Source organism: Elephas maximus, chromosome 1 (genome assembly GCF_024166365.1).
Source record: "Elephas maximus indicus isolate mEleMax1 chromosome 1, mEleMax1 primary haplotype, whole genome shotgun sequence".
Lineage (NCBI taxonomy): Eukaryota > Metazoa > Chordata > Mammalia > Proboscidea > Elephantidae > Elephas > Elephas maximus.
In genome coordinates, this window is record NC_064819.1 from 85,970,089 (window position 1) to 85,996,010 (window position 25,922).

The 25,922-nt window shown below is 36.5% G+C and overlaps 2 protein-coding genes across 2 annotated transcripts; both read left to right on the forward strand.

The window, feature by feature from the left end:
- Positions 1-2,294: 2,294 nt before the first annotated feature.
- On the forward strand, positions 2,295-3,257 carry LOC126077691 (olfactory receptor 2W1-like). Its single transcript, XM_049887207.1, has one exon. It carries the CDS (start codon positions 2,295-2,297, stop codon positions 3,255-3,257), a length of 963 nt encoding a protein of 320 aa, XP_049743164.1.
- A 21,705-nt stretch (positions 3,258-24,962) lies between these two features.
- Positions 24,963-25,922, forward strand: LOC126077703 (olfactory receptor 2W1-like). The gene has a single exon (XM_049887264.1). The coding sequence runs from the start codon at positions 24,963-24,965 to the stop codon at positions 25,920-25,922; it is 960 nt and encodes a 319-aa protein (XP_049743221.1).

Sequence of the window (25,922 nt, forward strand, 5' to 3'; positions counted from 1 at the left end):
ATTATTTATTCATCCTCCTGCTCAGATATTCTATCTCATGGCGTGTGACACATTTCAGAAAGTTACTATTTTTCTTTCTGGCCAACTTAGTCAATGGCAGAAATCAGGCTCAAATATTTATTCTTGGAAAGCAAATTCTGAGGAAATTACCCAATGTCTATATTGAAATGACTATGTTGACCAGTATATTCAGTTAGTCTAGTGGATGTGTAAGCTATTGAATCATGGCCACAGATTGATGTCTTTTTCACAACATTGAGAATATGTACTTGACTTGTACATAACAAATAAAATGCACCACTTTACACATACACAAATTCTCAAAAACAGCTTGATAGTTAACTATTATTTTTCAATAAGAAGCTTTTTCTTTGTTTTTGTTTTTTTTAAACAAAACTTTCCAGAAGTTATTTTTGCTTCAGGTAGTAAGGAGTTATTTTTCTCTAGTCAGTAATAGGAAACTGTGACGGTAGACTGTTGACAATGTGTTCAGTTGTTGAAAGTTTCATCAGATCTGATATGTTCAAGCTTTCCTAGATGAACTATATGTCTGTGTCACATTGCTAAAGAACACAGAGTTTCGTAGTCCTTCAAGTAGAGACTAATATCTTAAATTATTTTTCATCAAACTTAACAAATTAACAATTGCTTACTACAGAGATAAAACCAAAGCCCTTTCCATTTGTCTACTCCCTTTTATCACCCCATTCAGGTAATTTCACAAGATGTCAATCTAAATTTATAAAGAAAATGTTAACTAATAACTTTCAGTAATTTTTCAATATTATTCATGGTGTGACAACTTTTCATTTATTAAAAATATATATTTGGGTTGTCTGCTTTAGGGGTCAGGGATAGAGGGAAGAACAGGAGCCATCACGTCTGCTTTCAAAGCTCATAGAGTAATACAGGGGGAAGGTGAAACAAACACCTACATGGTATATGATTATAATTTTTTCTTACAATAATTTTAGTAATTAATGATTATTGAGACATAGTATGTTACAAACATTGTTCTAAGCACCTTTCATATATTACTCATTCAATACTTACCCCAACTTTAGGTATTTTTTTCCCCCATTTTTAGAGATGAGAAAACCGAGTCCAGAAGTGTCATGTAATTTGCCTGGGACCACACAATTAAATAAGTGGCAGAGATGAGACATGAACATAAGCTCTGTAACTAAGCTTTCAAAGTCCATGGTATATTGGCTCTCTGTTGGAGTTCCCTATACTTGATAAAAGATATACAGCAAAAAGACATGATGGTCTCAGGGGATTCCTCTTTAAGAAAAAAACTTTTAGATGCTGGCTGAAAGAATGAGTAGGAGTTCCCCATAGAATCAGTGGAATGATTTCAGGGGCCTTAGATGGGAATGAGTTTGACCTGTTTAACAAAAAAAACAGAGAGAGCTAGCGTGGATTTGTGAGATGAGAATAAGGCAAGGCAGGTTCATCTCAACCAACCACAAGAATTTGAACATTTCTTAAATATAGTGGAAAGTCATTGGCCAGTTTTAAGCCCATGGATGATGTGTTCTTATTAAATATTGTAATAAGGCATAAGACTGAATGTAAGGATAGAAGATTATTACCAGAATCTAGAGAGATGATAGTAGTTCAGATTACAGTAGTGGTGGTGGAAAATTAAAAAAGTGAGAGGATCATTAATGTATATTTCTGCATTCAAATTTACCAGTTTTGGTGATAAATTAGTTATTAGGAATGAGGTACTGCATTCAAATTTACCAGTTTTGGTGATAAATTAGTTATTAGGAATGAGGTAGATGAAAGTGCCAAGGAGAAATGCCAGATTTCTTACAAACAACCTTGGAGATCAAAGATGTTCTGCACTAAGATATGGAGGGAGAGGAATGCTCTTTTCCTTATTCTGACACTAGTCAAATAGTTAGATTTTATATGTGCATTCTCTGATGAAGTAAAAGAATTGTTCATTCTATTAAACTTACTAGTTTTGCAGAAAATAAGAGTCACGTTATTTTAGAACTATGTGTATTGAAGACTCTCAAATTCTTGTGTGAAAATATTCAAACAGTGAGTTTAAGAGTGAACTCCTGACGGTCACGTAGATAAAATATGTAATAATGAACTCTTCAACATAAAAGAATCTGCAACAAATACCAGGTTTCTTGAATGCAATATTTTCTAGTCATTGATTTTTTAAATTATTGGTATAAATCCTCCCTTTGTTTAGTTCTGTATTTCATTAAACTATTAGTCTGTGTTGAAAAATTTCTTCTTCTCCTCTTTTTGGATTTAAGCATTGAAGGACCATGGACAAAAACAATTATACTTCTCTACATGGTTTTATTCTGCTTGGCTTCTCTGATCATCCCAGACTGGAGATGGTCCTGTCAGGAGTTGTCACTATCTTCTACTTAATTACCTTGGTAAGTAACGCAGCCATCATTGTTGCATCTGTCCTGGATTCCCATCTGCGCACACCAATGTATTTTTTCCTCAGGAATTTATCTTTCCTAGATCTGTGTTTTACTGCCAGCATCATAACTCAGATGCTGGTTAACTTGTGGGGCCCTGATAAGACCATCAGCTATGTGGGTTGTGTCATTCAACTGTATGTTAATATGTGTTTGGGCTCCACTGAGTGCCTTCTCCTGGCTGTCATGTCCTATGATCGTTTTACAGCTATTTGTAAGCCCTTGCATTATTTGGTAATCATGAAGCCACATCTTTGTCTCAAGATGATGATCATGGTTTGGGGTATTAGTTTGGCCTGTTCTGCAGTACCATGTATACTCACAATGAATTTGGCTAGGTGTGGAAACAACCTTCTGGATCATTTCTTGTGTGAGTTGCCAGCCTTGATCAAAATAGCTTGTACAGACACCACAACTGTTGAAATGTCTGTTTTTGCTTTAGGAATTGTTGTTGTCCTTACACCCCTCCTCCTTATTCTTATATCCTATGGTTACATTGCCAGAACTGTGCTGAGAATGAAGTCAAAAGTAGGCCAAGGAAAAGCAATTAATACCTGTGGATCTCATCTCACTGTGGTGTCCATCTTCTATGGAACTGTCATCTACATGTACCTACAGCCAGGTAACCGGGCCTCCAAAAACCAGGGCAAGTTCTTCACCCTGTTTTACACCATCATCATTCCAAGTCTCAACCCCCTCATCTACACCTTGAGGAATAAGGAGATGAAGGATGCATTAAAGAAGTTGGTGAGAGTTGCCTATGAATCTACAAAAACGAAGAGGAAATGGAAATCATAGAAAAATTTTAGAGTAAGTAAGGCAGTCAAATACATTTTCTAAGTATCTTTAGTTTTTGCTGAGGCAAGTAATCCCTAGATCATAGAGATCAGTTAATATAACAAACCCTGTCTGAAAAACTTTTGTAGTTAAGAGCAATATTATAATTATTCTACTTAGCTCTTTTAAACTGTAATTATTGGCATATCTTCAGAGAGAACAGGCCACTAAGAATTTTTATTTTTGAGTGAAATATAATACAAAGAAGAAGTAAATATAAACTTGAATACCCTGAATGAATTCTCCAGCTGTATGGAAACTGCTTTGGTCATCTAGTTTTGTATTTTCACTGTTCATGCTTGGATCTTCAATAATACAGACATTAATGAATGGTTGCATATACATTATGATTTTTATATTACATAGTGATATACAGAGAATGATTTTTTGTATTTAATATTTTGTAAAACCATCCAGACATTTTTTGTGTATTTGATGTAGGACAATGCAATTTATAAAGATAGTGATTGTCATAAGCACCACATGAAACAGTTCACTTTTTGTTCAGTGGAACTGGATATCAGAATTTTGAGTTAAAGGTCTTTGTTATTTAAGGAGATTACTTCTTTAACATGATACACTGGAGAGATGTTACAAATTCAAGGGATTTAGAGGTGATGACACAATCTTATTCATTAATTCTTCATTCATGAAATATGTATCCCATGACAATCTGAATTTGAATGGAAAGAGAATATAACCAATTTGAGATAAACAAGCTTTTGACATGGATCTGTTGCATCATGGAATTTATGTGAATTTTGTGAGTTGTGGTAATATTTGTGTGTAGTAGTATTTCATATATTATGTAAATCTTTTATTTCCACTTATCATGATATTTAACTTTTTATGGGAAGATGTGATGACTTATGAATTAAACTTTAATATTTTTATGATCTGATATCTTTCTTTAAAAGATCACATTATTTAATAATTGAAACCAATCTAGAGAGATTTAGGAGGATCCAATACTGAAATCTAAAAGTAACCTAATATTTTCTCCTCTAAAAAACTCCAACCAAAACCAGTTGCTGTCAAATTGACTACCGTAACCTAATGTGTTTCAGAATAAACTGTCCCCACAGACCTATTTCCAACACCCAGGAGCTCCATTTTCTCTAATCACTTCATAATTCTTGGCATGAGAAGGGGGAGAAGCCACTAGATGATTTATTGGATAATTATGTATTTTCCCAATCAGAACAATACAGCAATAATACACATAAAATATGTTTAATATCAAATGGAACACAACAACAACGACAGGATATCATTGATGTCCTTGCCTTCAACTTTTAGAGTTCCTTTTAGAAAGAGTTTGTCAGCCCACATACACACACAAAAAACCACAGAGAGTATGTAAGTTCTGTGTTCCTGATGTATACAGTCAAGCTATTCCACCCAATACACTTGGATTTGGAAAATTTGTTCTTTCTCTTAGTACAATTTATAGTAATGTTAGGAGATATATTAGGTCATTTACTAAGTTCAAAAATCTAAGTAAATAAAAAATATAATAGTAATGGACTCTTAGGAGAACATTACATTTTATAGTAACATATATTTTTTCCCTTTGTATGTCTGGTTTTATTTTCTTTTTGGTCTGTGTTTCTTCTTTGGACTGCAAGTTACAAAAATATTTCAAATATTTATCTCTCTTGTATTTCCCTTAAATAAATGTACATATACTGCTATATTAAATTACAATAATCCTTTAAATATAATGATATTCTAAAAGCTAATCTATACTGAATGGGTGTTATGAAGATTATCAAGAAGGGCAGCTTTTTTGGTTGCTGCCAGATCCAAGAGAACCTGATCAGACTGCAGTGTTCAGACCTTATTGTCCCCATCCATCCATTCCCACAGAAACTTCCTAAAAAATGGTTTGACCTACCTTCCCCAGTGTGACTTAGAAAGGAAAGTGGTGATAGTAAGTAATAACAATGAAAATTAAATCTAATTTTCTCCTCAAGGAGAAGTCACTTTTCTGTCTAGGATCTCACAGCAACATTCTTGAGAATTCGTTATACCAACATTCATAAGAACTTACAACAGAATTTAGCTCATCTAATGTTAATGTAAATGGTCTACCAACAAAGGGAAATATTCCTGAAGACATATGAAGTGATTAAAGGGGAAGAAAGTATGAAACTAATGTTAAACTAGGAATCAGAAGATCAAAATCTGAATCCAAAATTTACCTTGAGAAAAAAAAGTCACTTAACATTTCTAAGCCTTTTTTTCTTAAATTTAAAATGGATATTAAAATGACCCTACACAATATATACTTAGTTTGAGATTCAAAAAAGACAAATCAGGGTGGTGGAGCCAACCTGGCAGTGTAGAAAGGAGCACCATGCTGTCCCTTCACAGCAAACACCTGAAAAACTAAGTAAAACAGAAGCGAATGTCAATCTTGGAACCTTAAGCATCAAATGAAGAGATAAAGAATTCAACCAAGCATCAAACTGCATAACAAACTGACAGAGAACAGAGAACAAGGAGAAATATGGAGTGGAGGTTCCCTATCAGCTAACGCAGCACAGATTCACCATCTTGGACTCCTCAGCCACCGAGAATGGTAGACAGGGAGTACAGGAAGACAGCTTCAAGGAGTTCCAAGCAAGAAACAGAGCAGCTGGTAACCAGTGAAACACATTTTTCCACCCCTCACCCTTCTTCCCTGTTTGGCCTCTGTCACTTCCTGGTGGGCGATGTTGACAATTAGGAAGAAAGAGAACATCCTTGATTTTGTTTCTAACTTAAAAATAAGATATTTTAAAATCTCACCAATTTAGGTATCTACTGTAGGTTTCAGGTAAGTATTTTTAATTATTTTATGTAAACTCAGTGTCATGGATTGAATTGTGTCTCCCCAGAAATATGTGTCAAGCTGGTTAGGCCATGATTCCCAGTATTGTGTGGTTGCCCTCCATTTTGTGATTGTAATGTTATGTTAAGAGGATTAGGGTGGGATTATAACACTACCCTTACTCAGGTCACCTCCCTGATCCAGTATAAAGGGAGTTTCCCTGGGGTGTGGCCTGCACCAGTTTTTATCTCTCAAAAGATAAAAGGGAAGCAGAGAGCTGGGGACCTCATACCACCAAGAAAGCAGCACCAGGAGCAGGTGCATCCTTTGGACCTGTGCCTGAGAAGCTCCTCAGCCATGGGAAGATTGAGGAAAAGGACCTTCCTCCAGAGCTGAGAGAGAGAGAAGTCTTCCCCTGGAGCTGACGCCTTGAACTCGGACTTTTAGCCTACTTTATTGTGAGGAAATAATTTTCTCTTTGTTAAAGCAATCCACTTGTGGTATTTCTGTTATAGTGGCACTAGATGACTAAAGTACTCAGTTTTTAGTTCATCAAAAGATTTTGCCTTAAATGTTCTTTTTGAAGTTTTTAAAAGTGATTTAAGATTTCCCCTTTAATGTATTAATGTTAATTTCATGCATTAGATTGATATCATCCTGGCATTTGTACAGTTTTGAATAACTGATTTTCTGAAGTAAATCACCAGGCCTCTCTCTCTACATTCACCTGGGCGGACTCACACTACTGACCTCTCAGTTAACAGCCAAGTGTGTTAACCATTTGTAGCATCCCAGGGACTCCTTCAGAAATTTAGTAGGCCACAAATAGTGCTATTCCTATTAGAATAATGTTTAGACAAAAATAACTGAAATGCTTTTAAAAACCAAACAAAAAAACTTTTGGTGGAGTTGGTTTCTAATAACAATTCCGATAAACTCCAGGATAGTTTCCATTAGGTTACTTGGCTGCATGAGCTCCACTGGAGCCTAGAAATGTGGCAGTGCTCAAACTTTTTCTCCACAAGATACTGGCTTATTGATAAATCAATATTTTATTGTGCTTATCATCTTAGAAACACACTGACTTAAGTTTATAAGACATAATAGATATAAAAATGCATGGAGGTTTAAATATTCTGGCAATTCCTTATATGAGTGAGGAATTAATGAACCAAAATCAATAAAAACAGCATTCTGGGATTTAGTTCACTTGCATATTTCTAACCGTTTTCCTCTCTTCTAAATTAAAAAGAAAAAGCTTGCCCTCAATCCCCTTAATCATTGCCTATTTACATATCCAATGTTATGTTCTGGAGGGGGAGAGCGAAGAATGATGGAAGCACTATGGTTTGATTTATTGATGGTGCTCCTTTGGTTTGTTCAACACTCTTTTCTGAGAAATTGAAGACTTCTTCAGATTTATTCATGCAATCTCCCTGAATGAGTGTGGACAACCTTTTCAGATCTGGATAAAAAGCTCATTGTTTGTTGCATAAAGCTAGAAAAGTAATTAGAGAGATTTTCAAAGTCTCTAATTCTTTCAAAATAGGAAGGAGGACCCTTGGAATCCAATTACAGAGCTGGCTTGGTAGAACTACTATTGGTGGTGAGCTCATTTTCTCCCCTAGGGATTCTGTGGCTTGGAAGAGTAGAACTTATTACATATATTTTATTCCCATGCTCAATTCAGCTATTTAAAAGTGTCAGCGTTTCACTTTAGCTCTGATAGTGAAATAATGTCTAGGTCTTTGTGAGGAGAAAGAGACAATTAAGTAATTGTTCATTGCTGAGAGCTAAAGTAAGTCAGACAGTCTTACTCCATGAACTCTTCCTCTTGTAGACATCCCTCAGAGCTATGATGCAGCACTGGGGCATTGCCCCCAATATTGTTATTACCTTCAGTCCTCTGGCATTTTCAATACAATCGCCGTGATTATTTCACCCCCTCAGAATGATAAACAGGTGAAGAATTTGGTGAGAGCTTTTTGTAAGATAGAGAGCTTCAAAGGAACATTTTACCTTTGTATGTTCCAGAAATAATGGTCACAATAACCTTGAATGCAGAATTAATTTTCTTAATAGGGGCTTGGAAAGATAAGTTGCAGAAGAACACATATAGCATAATGTCATTTCCTTCAGGTTTAAATACTTGCAAAACATTTTATGTTGTGTCCAAGAAAACCCATTGCCATCAAGTCCATTCCACGTTACAGTAACCTTACATTGTGTAGAGATACATTTATGTGCAGTAAGATATAAAGAAATAAAGATAAAACACAACTTATGATAGCACTCACCTCAGGGAGGAGGTAATGTAGTCTTGGAGGGGTAAACCTGGGACTTGTATTGTGTTGATAGTATTATGCTTTATTTCTTGAGTAGGTGAGTGTTCATTTTATTGTGCTTATTATATTTAGAATATAAAAAGTTTAATACTAGTTTTTAAAAGAAAAAATGAGTGTCAAAAGCTCAGTTTTGTTGAAAAATCAATTTATAAAACTCAACATTCTTAATAAAAATGTTAAGTCAGTAACATTAAAAGGGAGATACGTTTAAGTACAGCAATGACTTTAAAAAAAGCAGCAAATGCTGACATAATGGTATTTAAAAAAGAAAAAAAGTCAGGAGTTCATAAACCAATATGGTTGAACATGGGTTTTTGAAGTTCTGGTTAATTCAATAAGAGAAGAAAATGAATTAAGGTAAACATTGAAAAAGAAGGGACAATAGTTACACAATGCAACTAAAGAGAATTTTATTAAAAATAAAATACTTAAAATAATCTGACCAAAAAAAACGCAGAATGCATCAAAGACCTAAATGTTAAAGGTGAAACTTAAAATTTCCTGGAAGAAAACATAGGGACAATACTACGGGAATTAAGTTAAAAAAAAAAATTATTAAACACAACTATTAAAACTTTTTTTTTTTATTAAAACATAGGAAACCCTGGTGGTGTAGTGATTAAGAGCTACAGCTGCTAACCAAAAGATGGGCAGTTCAAATCTACCAGGCGCTCCTTGGAAACCCTATGTGGCAGTTCTACTCTGTCCTATAGGGTAGCTATCAGTCAGGATTGACTTGGCAGCAATGGGTTTGGTTTTTGGTTTTATTAAAGCATGAACAGCGGGAGTCAAATTAAATAACTAGGACTTCATAAAAATTAAATATTCACGCACATCAAAGGACTCCTGCTGGCATGATGGTTAAGAGCTGGGCTGCTAACCAAAAGATCAGCAGTTCAAATCCACTAGCTGTTCCTTGTAAACCCTAGGGGGCATTTCTACTCTGTCCTATAGGGTCTCTATGAATAAGAATCAACTTGATGGCAATGGGTTTGTTGTTTTTGGGGGAGGCACATCAAAAGATGTTATCAAAAGAGTAAAAAGACAACCTACAGACTGGGAAAATATTCAGGAATGACATGTCTGATAAGGGTTTAATCTCTAAAATATATAGAAAATTTCAAAGACTCAACAACGACAAGACAAACAACCCAAATGAAAAATGGGCAAGGACATAAACAGACACTTGACCAAAGAGGACATTAAAGTGACCAACAAACACAAGAAAAGATGTGCATGATCATTAGCCATTAAAAATCCATCACTGTTGAATCGATTCTGATTCATAGTGACCCTATAGGACAGAGTAGATCTGCCCCACAGAGTTTTCAGGTAGAGCCTGGTGAATTTGAACTGCTGATCTTTTGGTTAATAGCCTTAGCTCTTAGCACTACACCAGCAGGGTTTCCATGAGAGAGATGCAAATCATATATATATACACATGTATATATCCAAAAAACCCAGTGCTATATATATATATATATATATATATATACACATCCCCTACGTGTCTGACAGTTTGTCGTACTGTGGGGGCTTGTGTGTTGCTGTAATGCTGGAAGCTATGCCACCAGTATTCAGATACCAGCAAGTCACCCACGGAGGACAGGTTTCAGCTGAGCTTCCAGACTAAGACTAGGAAGAAGGACCTGGCAGTCTACTTCTGAAAAGTATTATCCAGTGAAAACCTTATGAATAGCAGAGGAACATTGTCTGACATAGTGTTGGAGGATGAGCCTCCCAGGTTGGAAGGCACTCAAAAATGACTGGGAAAAAGCTGCCTCCTCAAAGTAGAGTTGACTTTAATGATGTGGATGGAGTAAAGCTTTCGAGACCTTCATTCGCTGATGTGGGACGACTCAAAATGAGAAGAAACAGCTGCAAACATCCATTAATAATCAGAACCTGGAATGTAAGAAGTATGAATCTAGGAAAATTGGGAATCATCAAAAATGAAATGGAACGCATAAACATCGATATCCTAGGCATTAGTGAGCTAAAATGGACTGGTATTGGCCGTTTTGAATTGGACAATCACATAGTCTACCATGCTGGTAATGACAACTCGAAGAGGAATGGTGTTGCATTCATCGTCAAAAAAAACATTTCAATATCTATCCTGAAGTACAACACTGTCAGTGATAGGATAATATCCATACACCTACAAGGAAGACCAGTTAATATGACTTTTATTCAAATTTACACACCAACCACTAGGGCCAAAGATGAAGAAATAGAAGATTTTTATCAGCTGCTACAGTCTGAAATTGATCGAACATGCAATCAAGATGCATTGGTAATTACTGGCAATTGGAATGCAAAAGTTGGAAACAAAGAAGAAGGACCAGTAGTTGGAAAATATGGCCTTGGTGATAGAAACAATGCCGGAGATCAAATGATAGAATTTTGTCAGACCAACGACTTCTTCATTGCAGATACCTTCTTTCACCAACATAAATGGTGACTATACACATGGACCTCGCCAAATGGAACACACAGAAATCAAATTGACTACATCTGTGGAAAGAGACGATGGAAAAGCTCAATATCAACAGTCAGAATGAGGCAAAGGGCCGACTGTGGAAAAGACCATCAATTGCTCACATGCAAGTACAAGCTGAAACTAAAGAAAATCAGAGCAAGTCCACGAGAGCCAAAATATGACCTTGAGTATATCCCACCTGAATTTAGAGACCATCTCAAGAATAGATTTGACGCATTAAACACTAGTGGCTGAAGACCAGAAGAGTTGTGGAATGACATCAAGGACATCAGCCATGAAGAAAGCAAGAGGTCACTGAAAAGACAGGAAAGAAAGAAAAGACCAAGATGGATGTCAGAGGAGACTCTGAAACTTGCTCTTGAGCATCGAGAAGCTAAAGCACAATAAAGAACTGATGAAGTAAAAGACCTGAAGAGAAGATTTCAAAGGGCTTCTAGGGAAGACAGAGTAGAGTATTATAATGACATGTGCAAAGAGCTGGAGACGGAAAACCAAAAGGGAAGAACACACTTGGCGTTTCTCAAGCTGAAAGAACTGAAGAAAAAATTGAAGGCTCGAGTTGCAATACTGAAGGATTCCATGGGGAAAATATTAAACGAAGCAGGAAGCATCAAAAGAAGATGGAAGGAATACACAGAGTCATTATACCAAAAAGAATTAGTCGATATTCAACCATTTCAAGAGGTGGCATATTATCAGGAACCGATGGTACTGAAGGAAGAAGTCCAAGCTGCTCTGAAGGCATTGGTGAAAAACAAGGCTCCAGGAATTGAAGGAATATCAGTTGAGATGTTTCAACAAACCCATACAGCGCTGGAGGTGCTCACTCGTCTATGCCAAGAAATATGAAAGACAGCTTCCTGGCCAACTGACCAGAAGAGATCCATATTTATGCCTATTCCCAAGAAAGGTGATCCAACTGAATGTGGAAATTATAGAACAATATCATTAATATTGCACGCAAGCAAAAGTTTGCTGAAGATCATTCAAACACGGCTGCAGTAGTATATTGACAGGGAACTGCCAGAAATTCAGGCTGGATTCAGATGAGGACGTGGAACCAGGGATATCATTGCTGATGTCAGATGGATCCTGGCTGAAAGCAGAGAATACCAGAAGGATGTTTACCTGTGTTTTATTAACTATGCAAAGGCATTCGACTGTGTGGATCATAACAAACTGGATTACACTGCGAAGAATGGGAATTCCAGAACACTTAATTGTGCTCATGAGGAACCTTTACATAGATCAAGAGGCGGTTGTTCAGACAGAACAAGGGGATACTGGTTTGGTTTAAAGTAGGAAAGGTGTGCGTCAGGGTTATATTCTTTCACCATACTTATTTAACCTGTATGCTAAACAAATAATATGAGAAGGTGGACTATATGAAGAAGAACGGGGCATTATGATTGGAGGAAGACTCATTAACAACTTGCATTATGCAGATGACACAACCTTGCTTGCTGAAAGTGAAGAGGACTTGAAGCACTTATTAATGAAGATCAAAGACCACAGCCTTCAGTATGGATTGCAACTCAACATAAAGAAAACAAAAATCCTCACGACTGGACCAATGAGCAACATTGTGATAAAAGGAGAAAAGATTGAAGTTGTCAAGGATTTCATGTTGCTTGGATCCACAATCAACAGCCATGGAAGCAGCAGTCAAGAAATCAAAAGATGCATTGCATTGGGCAAATCTGCTGCAAAGGACCTCTTCAAAGTGTTGAAGAGCAAAGATGTCACCCTGAAGACTAAGGTGCTCCTGACCCAAGCCATGGTATTTTCAATCACATCATATGCATGTGAAAGCTGGACAATGAATAAGGAAGACCGAAGAAGAATTGACCCCTTTGAATTGTGGTGTTGGCGAAGAATATTGAATATACCATGGACTGCCAAAAGAACAAACAAATCTGTCTTGGAAGAAGTACAACCAGAATGCTCCTTAGAATCAAGGATGGCGAGGCTCCATCTTACATACTTTGGACATGTTGTCAGGAGGGATTAGTCCCTGGAGAAGGACATCACGCTTGGCAGAGTACAGGGTCAGCAGAAAAAAGGAAGATCCTCAATGAGGTGTATTGATACAGTGGCTGCAACAATGAGCTTAAGCATAACAACGATTGTAAGGATGGCGCAGGACTGGGCAGGGTTTCGTTCTGTTGTGTATAGGGTCACTATGAGTCCGAACCGACTCGATGGCACCTAACAGCAACAACAAGAACGGGGGAAGGAGAAAAGAAAGCAATATTAGTCATGGTATTCAAGAGCCCTGAAGGCAGAAATTCACCCCTCCCCTATAATGTTCTAGATCTATAAAATAGGTGCAGGGCAAAGTAATGGTCGTGATCCAAGGGAAGAGCATCAGAGGGATCTCAGTGCATCTCTCCCAACCAAACCTCCACTTTCAACTCTGGTCATCATGAAGCTTGGTAATTTATGTCACTTCCAGATGGTTTCCCGTGTGTTTGTCTTTATTCCTCAGTAACACTGGGAGCTGCCTGCAAGGGACAGGGATTGTGTGTCTGCTCTTTACTCTGCCCCTGAAATACCAGTCATATAGTTCAGTCCACTTGAGGACTGGTACACAATTTCAAACTTATGACACAGGAATGAGTCACAATTTTCTTTTGTGGTTTGGTATTCCTCTTCTGGTATAGATAAGTAAATATTGATAACTGTGTGTCAATCCCTCACTTGAGAATATTTGGGGCCCAGAACACAAAGATTAAGTGCTTATATTTACAAGACCTGCACAAGTATGTTCACAGCAGCTCTATTCATAATAGCATAAAGCTGGTGACTTAATTACCTATTGCTGCTGTCACAAAAGCTACTACTACAAATCGGTGGCCTTAAAGAACAGAAGTTTATTTGCTCACACTTTGGGAGGCGAGAAGTCTGAATTCGGGCATGGCCCTAGGAGGAGGTCCTTCTTTGTCTGTTTCAGCTGCTAGCAATCCTTGGAGTTTCTGGGCTTGTAGATGCATCTGCCATGTGCATTTGTCTTCATCTGTCATCTTCACCGTTTGTGTCCCGATATCTATTTGTCTTTAATTGTAACTCAGAGGTGATTAGATTTAGGATCCACCCACCTCTAGGAGGACCTTATTAACGTAACAAAAGAAAACCTCTATTTACAGGCAGTGTCATATTACTGGTTCGAGGGGTTAGGATTTCAACACACTTTTTTGTGGGGATGCAATGTAATCCATAACAACTAGAAACACCTCAAATGTCCTTAAAAAGTAGGACAGAAAAATAAATTGCAGCATATTTATAAAATGGAATTCTAAACAGCAGTGAGAATTGAACCACTGATTTACACAACAACATGGATGAATCTCAAAGACAGTGTTGAGAGATAAAGGTTAGCTACAAAAGACTGTATACCATTTGATTTCATTTATTTGAAGTTCAAAACTGGGAGAATAATCTACTCGGTAGAAGTCGGAGAAGTTTTTATCCTTGAAGTAGATATCAGCATAGTTGTTATCTTGGGAGTGTGTGCTGGCTAGGAGGGGGCATAAGAGAATCTTCTAGGATGCTGGAAAAGTTCATATCTTGATCTGGGTGATAATTACATGTGCAAGCAGAGGGTCAGTGAAAAAGAGGAAAAGCCTCAATGAGGTGCATTGACACAGTGGCTACAGAAACGGGCTCAAACATGGCAACGCCTGTGAGGATGGTGCAGGACCTGTCGTGCACAGGGTTGCTATGAGTCAGAACTGACTCAACAGCACCTAACAACAACAACAGCATGCTCATGTAGAAACTCATCGGCTTGTACTTTAAGAAATTGTGCACTTTAAAGTATGTAACATGTCTCAATAAAATTTAACCTGCGTTTATCACATATCCTCCATTAGTTCCTACAATGAGTAATGGATAAAGATATGTTCTTTGAAAGTGGTGCCAGTTCAAAGTCAGTATCTAGAATCTTCTCAATGTTTTGGACGTTTCAACCACCCAGTGTAGATCAGTATCATAAACAGCCTCAGGTTCCCTTGGGAGAGGCTGGGACTTTGAGTTAGAGTACAAATTCTGGACAGCATAACAGGGTCCTCTCAATGGGAGCAGCCTTTTCTTTCATTTAAATGGTTCGATGCAGTTCAAATCCACCTACTGCTCCTTAGAAATCCTATGGGGAGCTCTTTTCTCTCCTATAGTGTTGCTATGAGTTGGAATCGACACCACAGCAACAGGTTTGGGTTTTTTTTTTTTGGTTATGCTTGTGAACTGGTTTAAATCTTCAGGGGTTTGTTCAGGAGCCATGACTTTCTATTTTGGTAACAAGTCAGCTGTCTGTAACAGACTTAGGTTGTTTTTGTTTTTTATATATATGGATCCAACTTTACACATACTTTAATTGGTTTCCCAGGTATTGTAGAAACATCATAAATGTTAAGTGTGAAAATCAAGATTCTCCAATGTGCATATAATTTGATCCTTTCAAAAAATCAAAGTAAAAATTTTCATATATTTTATATGTAGTAATGATTTTTTTGTGTGCATGGTGAAATTTGTGGGAAGATACATACCAACCTGATAAAACTGCTTATCTGAGTGAAAGGGTGAAGAGTTGATAAGGGGAAACTTAAGGGGAAAAAAGGCAGAAATAAAAATATTGAAATTAAACTGGGATGTATATTATGAACTATTGACGTAAAATTACATCTGTGCATGTCTACAGGGATGTAAAAGTAGCAAATTTTATAATATGAGCTATGGTCCTTCAGGAAAATTTTAGTGTCTTCTGTAGACTTATCTGAATTATTTGAAGTTTTTCCATGAAAATGTATGATTTACGTAATCATTTGAAGCTCAAAGCTATTTTCCTTGGAAAACGAAAAAATGAAAAACATCTATTGTTTTCGTAGATAACATAGGTGCATATTTTACAAAAAGACAAATGGTTCTAAAAATTCACAAAGAATATTGTGAAAGGAATCTCAGAAATCAGGTCACCAAGAGATAAACTCTGCCAAAATGTAGTGAATGTTTTCCGGATCTTTGTGCCTGGAGCATATTCTTTATATAGGGCATTTAACGTTCAATATCATTAAATATTCATCTTCATCATCACCTGTAATGAGTTAATATTATTATATTTTAAGCATATACCATCCTAGATACATTTATTCAATGATACATTTAATATGCTTCTCACTGCTTTATCTCAACAAACATTGATTGATCCCTACTCTATGTTTAGACCCTCTTCCAGGCCCTCAAGAAGATCCACTGGAAGCCATTATACCAGCATCAGGGAAACCTGAGTAAAGTGTTATCACAAGGCTAACATATCTTGACCGATTGTTATTTGGAAAAATTGGGAGACAGTACCCCTAAATGCATACAGGAAAATATTCTTATGGAATACTCTTCCTGAAAAAAAAAAAAAATGAAGACAAGCTTATTTAGTGGGATATTATATAAGAAAAGAATAAATCATGGGGAAAAACCCTTGAAATACTTTCACTAAAAATATTACAATATGCTATCTCAGTGGATTTATGATTACATCGTCATTCCTGTGGGTTGGCAAAGAGTACTATACAATGAACCTATAGATTAAATTAGTTTTTGACCATCATGGTTGGTTGCCTGATTGTGAAATAATTCCCCAAATTGTTTTCTTTATGATTATGAAGAAAGACATCCCAATCATATTACCAGTATCTAAATTTATCTAGTTACCTTAGTGAGAGCCTTGATAACTGATAGAAGCCAGTTCCAGGTCCAGTCCAGTTCAGTTGCTGTTCAAGTTGATTCAGCTGATACAGGCACATTCCCCACAATCCTTAAGATTCCATGGGGAATGATTGGGCTCTTTAGAATAATCTTTATTGATGAGTTTTAAAAAACTTCTTTTGGGTCTAGCCTCAAAAGTTTAAGATCTCAGAGAAGCCTTCCCTGACCAGGAACAATGCATCCACCAAACTCTCCTATCCTCAGCATGCCCCCTTTTCTCCCCTCCTTTGCTTCCTTAGCTCCCACCACAATCAGACCCAGTGTATACTTTCTTTATTTCTTCATTGCCTATCTTCCCCAAATAGAAGTAAACTCCATGAGGGCAGGGATTTTTCTGTTTTGTCTATTTTATTCTTTACTATATCTCTACTGGTGATCAAATGATAGGTACTCAGTGGTTGTTGAATTGATTCATTCAGTTATAGTGGTAAGCAAGGGAGATAAGACCTGTATTCTTTTGGAGCTAATGTCTTAATTGTGGGAAGATAGATACTATTTAAGCAAAATTTAGAGCGATGAGTGTTGTGAAAAATAAGAGAATGACATGGTGGGGTCTTGACTGAGATTAGATAGTCAAGAGAGATCTCACTGAATAGATTATATCTGATATACAGAGTGACAAGAAGTGCAGTGTGTAAAACAACGTTGCAGACTAAATATTCCAGGTACATAAAACCAGTGCAAAGGCCCCTTAGTGAGAAGTAGCTCAGCAAGTTCAAAATATAAACAGAATGACTGTGAGCCTGTAATAACAAAGGGATGAAGAGAATGGGAGATGAGGCAGGAGGAAAAAACAGAGACCAGATCACAGTCCATCAGGTAGGTCATGGTAAGGAGTCTGAATTTTATTTTAAGTGCCTGGGAAGTATTCAGAGATTTCAAAGTACATAAAAATATTTTATTTGCTTGTTTTTAGTTTTTTAGAATAGTTTTGGGTGCCATATGTACAATGGATTGAAAGAAGAGCAAGTTAGAAGAGGGAAACAAGGCAGGATGCCATTGGTTGATCCAGGAGAACAAAGATAGTGGCTTTAGTCTATACCAGTAACAGTAGAAATGGAAGGAAGAAGTACAGCTTGGATAGTTCAAATTTTTGAGGTCAGGGTAGGGAGGTAATTAAGGATGACTACTAGGTTTCTGGACAGTAACAGGCAGATGTTGACACTATTTAGTTTGATGAAGGAGATTTGGTGTAATGGGAATCAAGATTTTTGTTGTGACCATGTATAGATTCATATTTTTATTAGACATCCAAAAGTGAGTGAAATTAGACAGTTTGTAATTAGTATTTATTCTGACATGCAGCCAATTGGGGAGGCATTTTTAATGACTTCCATAAATAAAGGGCTAAAGCAAGCAAGAAAAAAAAAAAAAAGGGTAAAAAATAAAAAAGGGGGAAGAAAAAAACACATCTTGATTCAGCCAAAGGAGTTCAGAAAGATAACATGTATTATGCTTCTGAGGCCAAAACACTTGCTTCACAATCTGGGTATACCCATTCCTGGATAAGCAATGAGAAATTTTTTCAAAAATTAAAGAATATAGATAATGTCTTTGTAATTTTCTCAGGGTAGTAAACCCATGGAATGTACATGGATTAAGGAGCAAGGGGCTAGGGAAGTCATTGTACAGGAATATAATTAAGGTAGACATGTAACATGAAAACTTGTATACATTTTGGTTTTTCAAAGGGAAAATGAAGATTTACTCATGGTAGATGTAAACTGTGAAATTCAATTGTAGTAGGAAATACACAATTACTTTCAGTAAACTATTTTAAATAAAAGGATAGGTATAGAAAGCTTGACTGCAATGCGAAGAGAAAAAAATACGTGAATGAAAGTCAGACTTTAGTCAAAGTGAGTAGTTTCAAGTATGCAGATGTTTACAATTTTGAAAGACAATAAATGTACAAATGATTGTTTTTTTGTTGCTTATTAGCAGCATTATTAATAACATTTATATAATATATAGATATGCATATATATGTATGTATATGTAACCCACTGCTGTCAAGCTGATTCCAACTCATAGTGACCCTATAGAGTAGGGTAGAACTGCCCCATTGTTCCTAGGCTGCAATCCTTATGGAAGCAGACTGTCACCTTTCTCCTGCCAGAGAGGTTAGTGGGTTCCAACCACTGATCTTTTGATTAGCAGCCAAGTGCTTAACCACTACTCCACCAGGGCTCCTTATATGTATATAGGTATTCACAGTATATATACACAAGTACCCATTCATACACATACATACATATATTCATAACAGAAGTGTTCCAAAGGAGGAAAATTTTTCTCATATGTTTTGCCAGGTACCGGTGTGAGCTCTCCTCAAGTTGATAAAAATGAATAATTTTGCAGCATAGAGTCCCCTGAATTGATCGAAATAGTGATAGCTAATGCCCATTTGGATGTCTACTGTGTGATGGCCAGTGTTGTAATATTTCACAGAAGTAAAACTCATTTAATCCTCACACTAATCCTACAGTAGTCACCATCACAATTCTGCTGTTATGTATGAGAATCCAAGGCACCTTGTCGGAAGAAGAAGAACAAAAACTCAGACCTGTATGTGATGATTCTGTTGGTATTCTGTAAGGGGTCTAAGGAACTTGTTCAATTCATATAGCTGGTAAATGGAACCACCAGAATTTGAGCCCAGGAACTCTGATTCTAGAATTTATCCATCTAATCATCATGCCATACTGTCTCTCAAATGTAGAATACAATGATTACTGTCATAAAGAAAATAATTAAAATGATTTCATTGTTTGGTGATGAGAAATCATCCACATTTAAACATGTATCATGAGGCAGTCAATTTGTGCTTATGTATTAGAATAATTACTGGTGGAATATAATTTTAACTCAGGGAACCTGTAATAAATTAATGATTATAAACTAACTCATAAAAATCTTCAGAGCATATACCTGGTCCAAGCTCTAGGGTTTAAATAGTGACCTCTCAGTCACCAGCAAACTAATTGTCAGAGGCACTGAAGTCTTTGAATCACCAACGGTGGTCATCAAGACAAAGGCATGTTAGCATTGAATAAAAATATAAATTTCTTGTGATCTTCACCTTACTGTTTAGAGCTTTGGAGGTTGAATATCCTCTCTTCCACAGACAAGAAAGACCTTGAGTGTCAGAGCTTGGAGGTCAGAGACAAATATTAGAGGTACCTTGTTTACATATCTGCTCAAAGCACATTTATTTCCAAAATCAATGTGTGTACTATTAATTTTTTTTTTACTATTAATGGTATGATTATTTTATACTCACTATATGTTAAAATTCAAGTGTTAGAATTGCACATTATTTTAGAGCAAATTTTGCCATTTGCAATACAATTAGCCAACTAGATAAATTTTTAAAAAATATATTTTCTCATTTCCTTGCCTTATAGTTTTCCTTTATATTAAATAAGTTTTGCATTTACTTAATTTGTCCTTGTGAAAAATATCAGGATGTGGACTAATCCCCAGCTGCTTCATCAACTGGCTTTTTCTATAGCACTTTAATGAAGTCAATTGGATGTAGTCCTGGGTGGTTTAGATAATTTATCTTGATGATCTGAATTTTCAGGCTATTTTGGGAAATTTTATTCAATTTTTATTCTGAGTTGGAGTCCCTGGGTGGTGCAAGCATTTAACTAATTGGGTAACAGAACTGTTGATGGTTGTAGTCCACCCATAAGAGGCTTGGAATCATCTGATCACTTTGTGTAATGTTTCTCCAGTGTTAAGGACTAGTATTTGCAAGTTCGTTTAAAATAGTGAGACTTTGTGGCGTGTTTCACCCCCTTATCTGAAATCACATGCTCAAGAGGGAGGAGTCCTGTCAAGAATCTGTACCTTAACACAGGTCAGGTAAACAGCAGAATTCCCTGTGGCACCGCAGGGAACACAGGAGAGAGCTGCAGCCTGGGGAGCAAATGCTGAACCAGGATCCTTTTTCTTCACAGAGGGCTCAACACAGGTCGAGAAGTGGAAGCTCAGGGTGACTTGCTCTGGAGCACGGTAATGTAGATCTTTACTATTTCTTAGCAAATGGTGTGGCTGAGTTGGTAAAACAATTTGTCAGAGGCAGAAGAAAGACAACTTAGACCTGTATAGGCCGATTCTTCTGGTTTTCTGTCAGAAATCTAAGATTAGATATATGTTGTAAATCTGCAGAACAATCTTTCTATCTATATTATGAAGGAAAGATGAAAGTTATTCTTTACTATAAAGGCAAGACATAAAGCTACGTCCTTATTTATGATTTGAAACATTTTGATTCAGCAGAAATAAAGGAGGAAAACTGTAGATTAAATTGAAAAGAAGAATTGAAACATATTTATGAAGACTGTGGAGCTGGAAAGGACCCAGGTATTTTGGATCTGTTTCCAAACCTCATGTGCATGGGAAATTATTTGCAGGCTCCCAATGTCAGTAGGAGGATTTGTAGCCCCTCTGACTTAATCTTTGGGGGCTGTAGGGATAATGAAAATAATCAACTATGAAAATAATTAACAGCATGGGATGGACTTTAATTTTACAATAATTTTTATTTTCACTTTCTTATTATTGTAACTGAATTTAAATTTTACATATTTTAAACTTAAAGTTTTAATTTAAATTTTAATAAAATTTATTAAATTTAATATAATTTTCATGTTTATTTAGGAGCTAGGCACAATTACACACACCAACATGTGTATCAAAATAAATACTATTTATTCATCCACCTGCTCAGATATTATAGACCTCTAATGGCAGTGGGGTTTAATGGTGTGTGACCGCTTCTGAGGCATTTCAAAGACATATTTTTTCCTTTCGGTCCACCTGGGTCAATGGTAGAAACCAGGCTCAAATCATTATTCTTGAAAAACAAATTCTGAGGAAATCAACCAATGTCTATCTTGAAATGACTGCATTGACCAATATATTCAGTTCGTCTGGTGAATGTGTGTGCTATTAGATTATGGCCCCAGTTTGAACCGTGATTGCCTTTTTTTTTTCCCTTGTGTTTCCCTAAGTCTGTTCCTTTCCCTTGGTCAAGTTCTACTGATTTCCCCTTATTGTGTATTGCCTTCCTCTTCACCAAAGTTAACGCTTGTTTACTAATTAGTTAGTGATTTCTCCTCCCCACCCCTCCATTCCTTCGTGACTATCAAAGACTGTTTCTTTCTGTGTGTAAACCATTTCCTGAGTTTTTATTATAGTGGTCTCATACAATATTTGTCTTTTTGTGATTGGCTTACTTCACAGAGCATAATGCCCTCCAGATTCACCCATGCTGCAAGATGTTTCGTGGATTCATCATTGTTCTTGATCATTGTGTACTATTCCATTGTGTGTATGTACCATAACTTGTTTATCCATTCTCCTGTTGATAGGTACATATGTTGTTTTCATTTTTTTGTTATTGTGAATAATGCTGCAATGAACATGGGTGTGCATATGTCTATTTGTGTGACGGCTCTTATTTCTCTAGGATATATTCCTAGGAGAGGGATTGCTGGATCATATGGTATTTCTATTTCTAGCTTTTTAAAGAAGCATGGTATTATTTTCAGTTGTGGTTGTTCCATTTTACATTCGCACCAGCAGTGTATGAGACTTCTAATCTCCCCACAATCTCACCAGCATTTATTGTTTTCTGAATTTTTGATCAGTTTCATTCTTGTAGAGGTAAGATGGTATCTCATCATGGTTTTGATTTGCATTTCTCTAATGGCTGATGATCGCAAGCATCTTTTCATGTATTTGTTAGGTGGCTGAATGTTCTATTTGGTAAAGTGTCCTTTCATGTCATTAGCTCATTTTTTGATTGGGTTGCTTGTCTTTTCATTGTTGAGTTGTTGACATTTTCTGTATATCTTAGAGATTAAACCTTCATCAGATATGACATGGACAGAGATTTATTCCACAGTTCGTGGGTTCTCTAATTCTCTTAGAAAGGTCTTTTGATGAGCATAAGTATTTAATTTTTAGGAGATCCTAGTTATTTAGTTTATATTCTAGAGTCTGTGCATTTTTAACTATGCCTGGTATTCTATTTATGCCATAAATTAGGGCTCCTAGTGTTGCCTCTATGTTTTCTTTCATGAACTTTATAGTTTCCATTTTGACTTAGTTTTTGTGCATAGGGTGAGGTATGAGTCCTGTTTCATTTTTCTGCAAATGGATATCCAGTTTTCACACTAGCAGTTATTGAAGAGACTATCTTTTCTCCATTTAATGGCCATCGAATTTTTGTCAAAGATTAGGTACAAAAAAAAAAAAAAAAAACCCATAGGTAGATGGATTTATTTCTGGGTTCTCAATTCTGTTCATTTGGTCTATGTGTCATTGTACCAGGACCAGGTTGTTATTGACTACCATAGCTGTTAATATTAGGTTCTGAGACTGCGTTGTATGAGGCCTCACACTTTGTTCTTTTTGTAACATTTTACTTATCCAAGGGTTCTCTGCTTTCCATATAAATTTGGTTATTAGTTTTTCCATCTTAAAGAATATTGTTGGAATTTGGATCAGGGTTGCATTGTGTCTATAGATTATTTTGGTTAGCATTAACATTTTCACAATGTTAAGACTTCCTATTCACAAGCAAGGGATATTTTTCCATTTAGGAAGGTCTTTCTTGGTTTTTTGCAGTAGCATTTTGTAGTGTTCTTTGTATAAGTCTTTTACATCCCGAAGTAGATGTGTTCCTAAGTATTTTATCTTTTGGGCTGCTGTAAATGGTATTGTTTTTCTGATTCCCTTTTCAGAGTTTTCTTCATTAGTGTGGAAGAATACAATTGATTTTTGTATGTTGGTCTTATACTCTGCCACTTTGCTGAATCCTTCTATTAATTCCAGTCACTTTCTTGGGGATTCTCAGGGATTTTGTATTAATAGGATCATATCACTTTTGAATAGGTATAGTTTTACTGCTTCCTTACCAATTTCGATGCCATTTATTTCTCTTTCTTATCATATTGCTCTAGCTAGGACTTCCCATACAATCCAACCCTACATATTCTTATTGTCCAATTTTAAAGAGAATACTGATCCAGGAAGAGTTATGTAACTTGCCTGGAATTACATAGCTAAATACCAAGCAGAGATGAGTTGTGAACACAGGCTTTCTGACTATACTCTTAAGCTCCATGTTACACTGGCTGTCTGTAAGAGTTCCTTCTGCATGATATAATGGACAAAGTAAAAGAGATTGTGCATTCAGGGGATTCCTCTTCAAACAAGAAATATTCAAGTAGTAGCCTAAAGAACGAGTATAAGTTACCCAGAGAAGAAGGGGAACGGTTCTGTAACACTTTAGGTGGGATTGAGCCTGACCTGTCAAAAAACTCAGAAAATGCTAGTAAGTGAATACGGGTAAAGTGATCTGTGAGACAAGAATGAGGCCAGGCAGGAACCAAATCATGAAGATTCATCTTGACCATCTTAAAGAGTTTGAATATTCCTTAAGTGTGATGGAAGGCCTTTGTCAGCTTTTAAGTACACAGATGACATGCTTTTCTTAAATCTAATAACAATATAAAGGGATAAACCTGAATGTAAAGGTAGAATTAGCAGAATGTGGAAGAGAGATGATAGTGGTTTGCATTAGCTGGTGGAAATTTAAAAAAGTTAGAAGATAGTTAACATATATTTTTGCGTTCAAATTTACGAGTTTGGTGATCAGTTAGGTACTAAGGATGAGGGAGATGAAGGTGCCAAGGAAAAATGCCAGACCTTTTATATAACAGGCTGGGAGATCAAAAGTGCTATTCACTAACATATGGAAAAAGAGAAATACTCTTACTTCGTTCTGACATTAGCCAGTAGACAGATTTATAGGTGAACTCTCTAACGAAGTGACTAGCTTTAATGAGAATCATAGGGCCACACAAGTATAGAACTATATCTCTTGAAAACTCTGACATTTACTTACAAGTGAATACTCCAAGGTCACTTAGACAAAAAATGTAGTTATGACCTCATCACCATGAAAGAAACTACAACAAATACCAGATTATCTGGCTGGAATATTTTCTATCCATTTATTTTTTCCATTATTAACATAAACTCCCTCCATTTGTTTATTTTTGTATGTCATTAAATCACCTAGTCTGTTTTGACAAGTAATTTTTTCTTCTTCTTCCCTTCTCCTATTCCTCTTCCTTTTCCTTCTTCTCCTCTTCCTCCCCCTCTCCTTCTGCCTCCTCCTCCTCCATCTTTTTCTTCTCAATTTAGGATTTAGGCATTGAAGGACTATGGGCCAAAACAATGATAGTTCTCTACATGGTTTTATTCTGCTTGGTTTCTCTGATAATCCCAAACTGGAGATGATCCTGTCAGGAGTTGTCACCATCTTCTACTTAATTACCTTGGTGGGTAACACAGCCATCATTCTTGCATCTCTCCTGGATTCCCGTCTGCACACACCAATGTATTTTTTCCTCAGGAATTTATCTTTTCTAGACCTGTGTTTCACCACCATTGTACCTCAGTTCCTGGTTAGCTTGTGGGGACTTAATAAGACCATCACCTTTGTGGGCTGTGTCATTCAACTCTATGTTTATATGTGGTTGGGCTCCACTGAGTGCCTTCTCCTGGCTGTTATGTCCTATGATCGTTTTACAGCTGTTTGTAAACCCTTGCATTATTTGGTAATCATGAACCCACATCTATGCCTCAAGATGATTATCATGGTATGGAGTATTAGTTTGGCCTGTTCTCTAGTATTATGTACACTTACCCTGAATTTACCTAGATGTGGAAACAACATTTTAAATCATTTCGCGTGTGAAATGCCAGCTATGATCAAGATAGCATGCGTGGACACAAAAGCAGTTGAAATGTCTGTTTTTGCTTTAGGTATTGTCTTTGTCCTTACACCCCTCTTCCTTATTCTTATATCCTATGGTTACATTGCCCGAGCTGTGCTTAGAATGAAGTCCAAAGCAGGCCAACGAAAAGCAATTAATACCTGTGGATCTCATCTTACTGTGGTGTCAATCTTCTATGGAACCCTCATCTACTCGTACCTGCAGCCAGGTAACAGTACCTCCAAAGACCAGGGCAAGTTCCTCACGCTGTTTTACACCGCCATCACTCCAAGTCTCAACCCCCTCATCTACACCTTGAGGAATAAAGACATGAAGGATGCACTGAAGAAACTCATAAGAGTTGCCTATGAATCTACAACAATGAAGAGGAAATGGAAATCATAG

What these genes read in the sequence shown, in the direction of transcription:
- LOC126077691 (XM_049887207.1), top strand. Translation starts at nt 2,295, where the DNA reads ATGGACAAAAACAATTATACTTCTCTACATGGTTTTATTCTGCTTGGC.
- LOC126077703 (XM_049887264.1), top strand. Translation starts at nt 24,963, where the DNA reads ATGGGCCAAAACAATGATAGTTCTCTACATGGTTTTATTCTGCTTGGT.